Source organism: Anopheles moucheti, chromosome 3 (genome assembly GCF_943734755.1).
Source record: "Anopheles moucheti chromosome 3, idAnoMoucSN_F20_07, whole genome shotgun sequence".
Classification (NCBI taxonomy): Eukaryota; Metazoa; Arthropoda; class Insecta; order Diptera; family Culicidae; genus Anopheles; species Anopheles moucheti.
In genome coordinates, this window is record NC_069141.1 from 68694181 (window position 1) to 68704190 (window position 10010).

A 10010-nucleotide genomic window follows, 5' to 3' on the forward strand; every position below is an offset into this window, starting at 1 on the left:
AATGATTAGACGTAATGCGTAGGTCAGATACGCAGGACTGTACGTGATAATCAAACACAGCAGCAACATCTTAAACCGGTTACGCACGAATTCGTTAGCAAATTTACATCAAACACATTCTCGCTCATATCATCTCTACTAACCAGACGGCTTCCTATCAGACAACTGTTTCTAGTTGTCCTTTTGATGGTGAAATTCGTTTCAACGTGTGATGAATCTGAAGACAACACACACTCCGACATCGCGCCAGGGCAGTGTCATGGTCAGCAAAGCTTCGTGTCGCTAGACGAACGCACTACGGAGTCAGGTTCAAGAAAATCTTCCCCATGCACGTACCGCTGGTGCTCGCGAGGTCGCCAAAACCAAAACTAACCACACAATGCCTAGCGTAGTATATATGGACCGTGCAAGCTTTACCAACAGCCAGTAACATTTGTGCGGACCGTGCCGCCACCAGCAGCAACAACTGACCAGTCAAACTCTCCAGACACACAGCTAGCGATGGGTTCCCGTACGTCAGGGCAGGTGTTGGCCCTGCTATTTGTGCTTGTTTCGGTTTTGGGGAGTCACGAAGAGCACGAATACTGTGACAAAGTCTATCGCATCAATGGCAATTCGATCGATTTTCCCTGCGAATCTACGAAGAATATCTACATCTCGACCCAGCGCTACATGCCTCGGAATGTGATGCCGGTACGGTTTCAGTACGACAACCATCGGGCCCTGATATGCCTGCCAAGATTACGGGCCGGTGTTCCTACCACGCTCGGACAGATCGATCTGAACAAACCGAACTGCTATGCGCACATTAAACCGTTCCCGTGCTGGGCCTACCAGGAAGAGGGTAACTGCAACTCATTCCAATCAGTGATTGATGTGTACACCGATGTGAAGGTAAGCTTCGTTGGTGGCAGATGAAAAACCAGGCTAACCGTTCGTACCAATAACCACTTCCTTTCCGTACTGTATTAGCGCATTATGTGGTGTCTTGATTCTGGAATTACAAACTTCCTGGAACAACCGATCAAACGGTGTCCGCCAAAGGTGTTCGCCTTCACGCTGAGCAACGACAAGACGGTCAAAACGATCGATCTGTCGGAGATTGTGAAATCTAGCTCCCGCTTGCAGTATCTTGTAACGGATTACAACGAAATGGGACATCCATTTGTGTAAGTACTTTGTCGCATTGCGTTCCTCACCGCTAGACACTGCGTACCAATTTAATCGTCCTGTCCACCAACAGCTACATTTCCGACGGTGATGGTGCAATCATTGTGCTCGACGTGAACAACAATAAAAATTTCCGCGTCGTGCTTCCGCGAGCCATCTCGGCCGGTTGCGGTGACTCTGATGTGCTCTATCTGCTACTCATCCCGAAGCCCAAGGGACAGAGCATCGTTATCTTCAGCTACCTTTGCGGCCAAAAGGTTTACTCGATAAAGTCTGAACATCTGCGCAGCGGCAAGGGTTCGAGTGCAATTGTTGAGATGGGATCGAAAAGGAAACACTCCGTCCTGCTGGGTACGGATGGTGGTAACGGTGTTATTCTTCGGTATCGCAGCGAGGCGGAGCTGTACCTTTGGAACACCGATCAACCCTACAGGGAGTGTAACTTCGAGCTGGTACAGAACGCGGACGAATGCCGACTTTCTACGCACGTCTGCGTAGCCAAGAACGAACATTTGATGTCCCTTTCGTCGAACTTGAGCGATTTCCTGAACAACACGTGTGGCGTTGGTGGAGCCTCGAGTCGGTTGAAGTACGTTTGTAAGGAGTGTGACGACGATTGTTTTTAGAATAAGAGAACAATTAATCTGTGTGCAGAGGAAGAAGAGGTTACATGTAGGACGACTGGACCTGTGACTGACATGACTTGACCCGCTGGCCCTTGTTAGCTCGCAAACTGGTGGATTCTGTGATATAAGAGCGTAACCACTGACGAACTTTAAACTGGACTGACTGTACTGACCTGATTATACGCACCTTAACCTCGCTTCCAATCGATCGTACACATATTACATGGTCGCGAAATTCCATGCAATAATTTATTCACTTTGTACAGGGCCATAAACGCCTAGTTTAATAAAGATCCTTGCTTACCTTACACTCGCTTCTACAATTGCTTCATCTTGGTAACATCCTCGATCAGCTTCTGTTTCTGCATCACACCTCGATATTCGCCGATAGTCTTGTTAATGTAGCGATGTTGATATTTTACAATAAACTTTTGACACTGCTTCAGGGTTGCTCCCACATAGAGCGTGCGATAGCGAGCAACTTCGGAGCCGGCCTGTAACAGCAGGGAGATGTTAGCAATAAAGTATGCCCCTACATGATCTCACGAAAAGAAGCAAATACGTACGACAGTTAACAGAGGTAGAATGCTGGTGATAAAACGGTGTGGACCATGTCGCGTTTGTATGATGCAAAGGTGAGTTTTGGCATTGAAGTAGATTACATTCAGCCGCAGCATGCTCGCACTTCCGAACTCTCCGTAGTATCGTTCCACCTGTTCGCTGATGTACGTGAACAGGGCATGAGATGAAATGGATACTGGTTCGCTGGCTGGTCGATCATTGCATCGTATTTGCACCAATATGTACCTAGTGGAAGGGATCGAAAAACAGCATGAAACAGAACCAGAACAGTTGGCCGCATCCACAGTGCATTTCAATCTTACCTGTACTTGACTCGAACCATTTTACCTTATTTCATTCATGTAAGAACTAGGTATGTTTTTTTTCTGGACGCTTTATGTTTTAATTAAACATAAAATCTAGCAACCACAGCAACGTGTAGCGGCAAATCGGCGGCGTGCTTCGAAAGTAAACAAACATCTGTTGTTTTTCATTGCCGCTGTCAAAACCAGCATGCGCAATCAGTAACAGCTCGAATGCAGTTTGTGCATAATTCGAGTAGATGCGGTTTTTTGAAAAGAGAAATGTGAGAGGCGGGAATAGCTGATCAACACGTGGCTCTCAATTGTCGTCAAGCCCTGAACATGAATTAATGCACATTGGCGATTCACTCTAATCCGTACAATTATTGTACGCCTCGAAACCGTTCTGAGAGTCACCCTGTGATGGAACTTAAGCTTTATCAACAAATAATAACATTCCGCCAACACTCCGTACCGGCCGGGACCGCCTGGAGCAACAAATACCCACCTCGAGGTCAATTGGAGCGCGAGCTCGCCTCAGTATACTTCCCGACTTCCGCGTAGTTAAGATCAGTTTCACGCGTACGCGCCGGGACTCAGCACACTTTGCGAAGTGCTTTCAAAAGGGAAAGGTGAAAGTTGCAATCACCGTGTATCAATCAGCATGGCCAATAGTCCAGCATTTCTGGTTGGGGTCGATGTGGGAACGGGCAGTGCTCGAGCCGCTCTAGTTACCAGCAAAGGTGAAGTGTTGCAAACATGCGTAAAACCCATCCGAACGTGGAACACTCAGCCCAATTATTACGAGCAATCGTCGGAAGATATTTGGTCTGCGGTTTGCGAGTGTGTCAAGGTGATCTTCGGCATTGTCCATGAATACGCGCTAAGGTTAAAAGGGGGTACTCACACCATACAGATGCACTTGTTTGATGACGCGTTTATGACCGCTTTGAGAGCGATTGTTTGACGGAAATATAGTACTACGATTAGTTTAATGGTATGGGACGCTGATAGAAAGACGGCTCCGAGATAAGCATGCGTTTTATGGCACCGGGAAGCAGTGCTCAGTGGGAAAAGATTGCGTATAATAGCCTTTGGTTTTTCATGAATTGTCTCTTTAAAAAAATAATCGGGTTTAAACTGAAATTTCAAAAAACAAAAAAGTTCTCAATAGTTAATAATCTTAAATAATCATTTTTCAGAACGTTACCACCGGTTATGCAAAGCAGGACATTAAAGGAATCGGGTTTGATGCGACCTGTTCACTCGTGGTGCTAGATGGAGGAATGCAACCATTGACGGTCAGCCCATCGTCCAAGGACAACCAGCGTAACGTTATTCTTTGGATGGATCACCGCGCAGAGGAGGAAGCACGCTTTATAAACGCAACGCGTCATGAAATGCTCAACTATGTCGGTGGTAGCATTTCTCTCGAAATGGAAGTTCCAAAGCTGTTGTGGCTTAAACGACACATGCACAGCGAGGTGTGGACCAAGGTTGGTGCATTTTTCGATCTGCCCGACTACTTAACGTTCCGTGCAACCGGTGTCGATCATCGATCGATTTGTTCGACTGTCTGTAAATGGAACTACGACGCCGAGAATCGACGTTGGTCGGAAGATTTCCTTCGATCGATCGGTTTGCACGAAGATTTGCGGGTTGATAATTGGCGACGCATCGGCACGCAAATATTATCTCCAGGAACATCGATCGATGGCGGACTTTCGGAAAAAGCCGCAGAGGAACTTGGCATGGAGCCTGGCACGGCTGTTGCTAGTTCGATGATTGATGCTCATGCTGGAGCGCTGGCACTGCTAGGATGTCAAGGGCCAGGTGGTGCGGGAGATGAAAGTAAACTAACCACTAAACTAGCCATTATATGCGGGACATCATCTTGTCACATGAGCCTTACTAAGATGCCAGTGCTGGCTCCAGGAATATGGGGTCCATACAAGCATGCCATCATACCGGATCTGTATCTAAATGAGGCAGGACAGAGTGCTACGGGCGTGCTAATCGACTACATGCTCCAAACACATCCCTGTTACGATCAGTTACTTAAAGAGCATGGTTCTAACGGAAAGATATATGCCTTCCTCAATGCATTCCTGGATGAGCTGGCTAAGACGCAGGGTGAAAATTCTCCGCACCGATTAACGATAGATCTGCACATTTGGCCAGATTACCACGGCAATCGATCTCCATTGGCCGATCCCAATCTCAAGGGCATGATTTCCGGTCTGACAATGACAAAGGACGTCCAAAACCTTGCATTGGCGTACCTAGCGCTCATGCAAGCGCTGGCAGTAAGTATCCTTACTCGACGGTAAAACATTGGAGTACCCTTCAATGAGATTTCTTAACGCACATTCTTCCCGTGACTTTTAGTATGGAACGCGCCACATCTTGCAGGTTCTGGAATCTTCAGGGCGCGAGGCAATCACTTCGATACTGTTGTGTGGAGGTTTAAGCAAAAATGCACTTTTTGTACAAACACATGCTGACATTTGTTCCGTGCCGGTTTTGCTTCCTAGTGAACCTGAAGCAGTGCTTCTTGGCTCCGCCATGATGGGGGCTTATGCAGCTGGGCTTTACGATAGCTTAGAGGTTTGTATATAGCATAATTGGTAAAGAATTGGTTACTGTCACTTGTTACATCTTGATTTTTTGTAGTTGGCTGCTGCAGGCATGGGTGGTAGTGCAACCGTTGTAAAGCCCAATTTGAGCGACGACAATCGTGTTTATCACGAACGCAAGTATCGTGTGTTCCAGCGGATGTACCTTGACCAGCGTGGCTATGAACGTATCATGAAAGGATAATGTTTATCCACATGCCGTAAATACATTCCAAGCAAAAGCTATTACAAAACATTACATTTAAGCCCAGCCTGTTCCAATTATATTCTAAACTTGCAACGTTTATAAGTACCTTAAATTAAGCGACCGTCACAACTGGTAAAACAAAACATGGGGTAACCGCAGTAAAAAAACGTACATTTACGAAATAAAAGCGGCTGCTTTGGTTTCAATGACCGTTCGGCACACTGGACAGTGTAGGTTAATTTTCTGTGCACAATTTTCACACAAGCAGACGTGGCCACACGGCAGGCAGATCACTTCCTTCGGATTCACGATGCAAACAACGCACAGCTGATCCTCGCTTATTACAGTCGATCGCATACGCGCCCGGCGGGTAGCGCGTGACTGTTCCAGCTGTTTGCGTAGCTTATTTTCCTCCCATTCCTGCTTTTTGCGCTTGTAAATCTTTCGCGTAATTAGCCCGATCAGTACCGCCGATATTGTGCCGCACACGATCATCTTCAGCAGGGTGGAAGACTTAGCCTCCTCCAGGCGCTTGAGCAGTGTGCTTTTAGTGGCTGTGGTAAGAAACATCGGCGACCCGTTCGATGGTGGATGCAGACGCACACCGCTATCATCGAACTCCAGCTCACCGACGGCCGTGATGAAGCTGCCGTCGCGCAACATCTCTTCCGTTGTTTGCAAACCCTTTTGTCGTACGCCCGAAAACAAACCGAACAGATGATCGAACACGGTCAGCGAGGAAGGTTCGTAATTTTCGTACACCGTATCCATATCAAGCAGCTCTGCGGAAAGGCCATTAACGATTTCCACCCCTTGTTTGCCATTCACAAGCTTGAAAGGAGTTTCGTTGGCCGATACGTGAATGATTTGTTTTTCTTCCTGCCAAAAGCCAAGCATTGCGCGTGCAACTCGATGCTCGCTAAAAACATTTACGACAAATAAAAAAATGGATAGTAAACAACCGTTGCCATGCTATGGCTGCTTACGTTAAGGTCATCGTCTGAAGCACCCCGGTGACCGAAGGGGACATTGCACTCCGAAGTGCAGTACCGATGGGTGTGACGCTTCCCCGAATAACGGCATATTTGAGCTTCTGGTCCGGTTCTTTGCGTAACCGATCGGACAGCTGGTCATCGATTGGTAGCTGAGGCGCATCCTAAAGCAAAGTAAAGACATTGGCATTATGACATAATCCTTGGTTGTTTTCCCTTCCTAAAAACCTATCGGCGGACTCCATACCTTCAATGCACGACAATTTTTCCTGAGTTTATAGTACTGATTGCTGCACAGCACCAGCACTAAAAGATCGACGCCTAGCAGAACGGCTTCTTGCAAGTATTCCATTTAATGTGTTCTATTTTATCTCCGCAAAAATAGTTGGTTTCTCACATTTTGGCCGGTGTATTCTTGCTAGTTTGTTTGCCGTCGCTTGCAAATTCGCACTAGCTTATTTACATTCGCATATGTCATACTGCGGACGGCACTGCTCCAATGGTCACATGGATGACTATGTTCGGTCGCGAAAAATATGCACAGAAAAGGATAAGAAGCAGCTCGGGTGTATGTCGCTGTTTCAGGTGGGATATCAAATAAATTAAAAATCTCACGTGATTTGTCGCTATCAATTTGAAAACAGAATCAATCAAACGCTGCAGAAAATCCGGTTGCACTGCGGGACTGCTGCAGGTCGATGGAGGATGTTTTGCTCTCTGTCAAACTGTTTTGATGTTTTCCAATCAAAGGTGTTATTTTTTTGTTGCGTTCGAGGAATGTGAAACTCTCTTTCGGGCGATTAACTTAAACTTCCTGCCCCGTTCTCGTCGAGTGCACTTGTCGTTTCTGTGCTGTCGATCTGTGTGCGATTCTATCATCTTGAATATCTTATCCCGTGATCGAAGAATATCGGTAAATAATCCGTAACAGGGACGGCGTGAACACATAGCCATGTTGAGCGCTGACGTGTAGTTGCACTTGGTGCATCTGGTGATTAGTTCTCCGTTTTGTGTACAATTTCAGACTACAGAATTGTTCCATCATCGTAAACTAAACTACGCCACTCGCTTGGCTGGTGAAGGCGACAGGGTAATAAAACCCATACCGAGAACAATTTGCGATTAAAGTCTCTTTGCAATGCTGTGTCCGTGAAGACTCGTATCGACATTACCCGGAACGAAAAATTGGAAAAAAAATAGGAGCTGAAAGTTTCTATTTCCATGAACAATAGCGTTATATATACCGCATGACGAAGAAAAACTCGTAAAAGGTATTAATTCGTAGTACGTTGATTTGAGTCCCCGCATCCATTCACCACTCAATCAAGAACAGGAAGTTTGTTTCTGGCGACCGAGTTAGTTCCTTTGGACCGACAGCAGTTCTTTGGAGAACATTAGTTAAAAATTGGTGTAAAGCGGTTATCCAAACAAGGTTGAATTACTCGCTTTCCTTGAAACATCTGTTATAGCGCTATCTTAGCGATACCATCTGTTGGGTTGTAAAAAACACACAACACACACAAAGTGCCACGATGACGAACCAGAAACCGACTGCCACATGCCGGCTAAAACAGGACTATATGCGTTTGAAGAGAGATCCAGGTATGATGCCAAGACTGGCAATTGAAGTTTTTTTTATATTAAATTATCATTATTCTTTTTTTCATTTCAGTACCGTACATAACAGCTGAACCATTACCGTCGAATATCCTCGAATGGCACTATGTGATCAAGGGACCGGAAGATTCGCTATATTACGGTGGATACTACCACGGGACGCTGCTTTTCACCAAGGAGTTCCCGTTCAAACCACCGTCCATCTACATGACTACCCCGAATGGACGGTTCAAAACGAACAAACGACTTTGTCTGAGCATATCGGACTTCCATCCCGACACCTGGAACCCTGCATGGTCTGTGGCTACCATCTTGACCGGTTTGTTGAGCTTTATGCTCGAAACGACGCCCACGATGGGCTCGTGCGAGACGACGCCGTACGAAAAACGCCGCTACGCTCAGCAGTCGCTGGAGTTTAACATGAAAAACGAAGTGTTTCAGGAACTGTTCCCCGAGATCTGCGAGGAGATCAACGAGAGGTTGCAGAAGATCGAAGAGCAACGCAAACAGGCTGCCGCAACCGCCGAAGACGGTAGCAACGGTAAGGAATCCACCTCGGGCGACACGGAAACGACGGACGGTGGCGTATTTGTGGCCGGCCGTTCCGGTGCGGATGATAGCAACATTTGGCATTCGTTGTACACCAATCTGATAGTGCTCGTGGGTTTCGTCGTGTTTGCGCTAATAGTGCATTACGTTATTAAAAGCATGAACATTTAATAATGGTCAACTGGTTCGCAAGAAATGCTGCGCGTAATGCGTACACGATTCGAGGTGCGTTTGTTGCGTCAAACGTTGAGCTTGGTTCTAGCTTACCTTACATCGGGAAGAACCTTCCTTCTTCAGCAAATAATCCTCCAAGAGGAATGTCTAGTTTACAAAATCTTATCGTAAAAAATAATAAAAGAATCGACAACCAATAAATGCCGGAAAGAGATACGGTGGCGCTTGGGATGTTATGCAAGATGAAGTAACATCGTTTTGCATCTCACGGCCACTAAAACCCATATACCAAATTTGCATGTTAGAAGAAGGTAATATCAGTTTAAAGAAAATCCTAAGCGTTAAAAGCAAAGAGTAAACGTAGGGACTACAATTCTGGGAAAATTCCCGCGCTAAGCAGAAAGCGTAACGCTCCTGAAGAAATCATAATCAATTGCAATTGCGGAGAAATGTTAAGAGCAACAGGGGAAGATACAGCAAGAAAGGTGCTGCCGATGCATGCTGTAGGGTTTGTAACATATACATAATTTTATCATGGTTTTTATTCTTCTTTGTTGCCCGATGCCATTCGTTGCCTCTGCCCGTTCAACGACGCTGCGTTGGGTTGAATTCGTCGTAATGGATTATACAACTATCTAATGTATGAATATACACATATAAAAATAATATATCGTTGCAACAATAGAACGCAATTGTAACGAACTAAAGGGAAATAGTGGTACGAGAGGGGTTTGGTGCGGCTGTGCTCATTAAGAAAACGAAAAGCTCTAATAAAGTATTGCATCGATTGAACGTTCGATCGCTACGGACATCATGAAGAGTTGATCAATGCTAAAGCAAACATTGTCACATACATATAATCAGCCTACGAAGTAATTAAACTTCTCAGAAGCACAATGCATTGTAAAATTCTTTACAGCCGTTGATAGAAAAACGATTTCAATCAACCACATGTCGCTTAAAACCATGAAACCATCATGGCTTAGAAAAAAAGAAGTAAAAAGGGACAGCACGGATGAAAATTTTGCATTTTGGAAATTCCCAAAGGAAAATGTTTACTTTTCATCATTATTCAGTATTTATTTCCAGCCGTAAATATAGCGATATGATTAAAAATTATTCTTACTTTGTTGTTTGTCGCAGTTTCAAACAAAAAGGTTCAACATGCGATTCAAACGATTGCAGTTTGAAGGATG

At 45.5% G+C, this 10010-nt stretch overlaps 5 protein-coding genes across 6 annotated transcripts; 3 read left to right on the top strand and 2 right to left on the bottom strand.

Annotated features, from left to right (window-relative positions):
- Window positions 1–325: 325 nt before the first annotated feature.
- Window positions 326–1796, top strand: LOC128302283 (protein yellow-like). The gene is made up of 3 exons (XM_053039071.1): window positions 326–894; window positions 973–1169; window positions 1244–1796. The coding sequence occupies exons 1-3, from the start codon at window positions 502–504 to the stop codon at window positions 1794–1796; spliced, it is 1143 nt and encodes a 380-aa protein (XP_052895031.1). The 5' UTR covers window positions 326–501.
- On the bottom strand, window positions 492–2886 carry LOC128302284 (ribonuclease P/MRP protein subunit POP5). Of its 2 annotated transcripts, none has more exons than XM_053039072.1 (3): window positions 2681–2886; window positions 2363–2603; window positions 492–2290 (listed from the first exon to the last, which is right to left on the bottom strand). In XM_053039072.1, the coding sequence occupies exons 1-3, from the start codon at window positions 2698–2700 to the stop codon at window positions 2114–2116; spliced, it is 438 nt and encodes a 145-aa protein (XP_052895032.1). In that variant the 5' UTR covers window positions 2701–2886; the 3' UTR covers window positions 492–2113. The 2 variants fall into 2 exon arrangements, with proteins under 2 accessions (XP_052895032.1, XP_052895033.1); XM_053039073.1 differs by having other exon boundaries at window positions 2363–2516; window positions 2681–2730.
- A 405-nt stretch (window positions 2887–3291) lies between these two features.
- Window positions 3292–5694, top strand: LOC128302310 (FGGY carbohydrate kinase domain-containing protein). The gene is made up of 4 exons (XM_053039106.1): window positions 3292–3512; window positions 3862–4965; window positions 5048–5266; window positions 5333–5694. The coding sequence occupies exons 1-4, from the start codon at window positions 3324–3326 to the stop codon at window positions 5477–5479; spliced, it is 1659 nt and encodes a 552-aa protein (XP_052895066.1). The 5' UTR covers window positions 3292–3323; the 3' UTR covers window positions 5480–5694.
- Window positions 5541–6893, bottom strand: LOC128302313 (mitochondrial E3 ubiquitin protein ligase 1). Its single transcript, XM_053039107.1, has 3 exons — window positions 6722–6893; window positions 6469–6638; window positions 5541–6401 (listed from the first exon to the last, which is right to left on the bottom strand). Exons 1-3 carry the CDS (start codon window positions 6824–6826, stop codon window positions 5657–5659), a joined length of 1020 nt encoding a protein of 339 aa, XP_052895067.1. The 5' UTR covers window positions 6827–6893; the 3' UTR covers window positions 5541–5656.
- A 959-nt stretch (window positions 6894–7852) lies between these two features.
- On the top strand, window positions 7853–9911 carry LOC128301573 (ubiquitin-conjugating enzyme E2 J2). Its single transcript, XM_053038127.1, has 2 exons — window positions 7853–8076; window positions 8147–9911. Exons 1-2 carry the CDS (start codon window positions 8007–8009, stop codon window positions 8809–8811), a joined length of 735 nt encoding a protein of 244 aa, XP_052894087.1. The 5' UTR covers window positions 7853–8006; the 3' UTR covers window positions 8812–9911.
- Window positions 9912–10010: the final 99 nt, after the last annotated feature.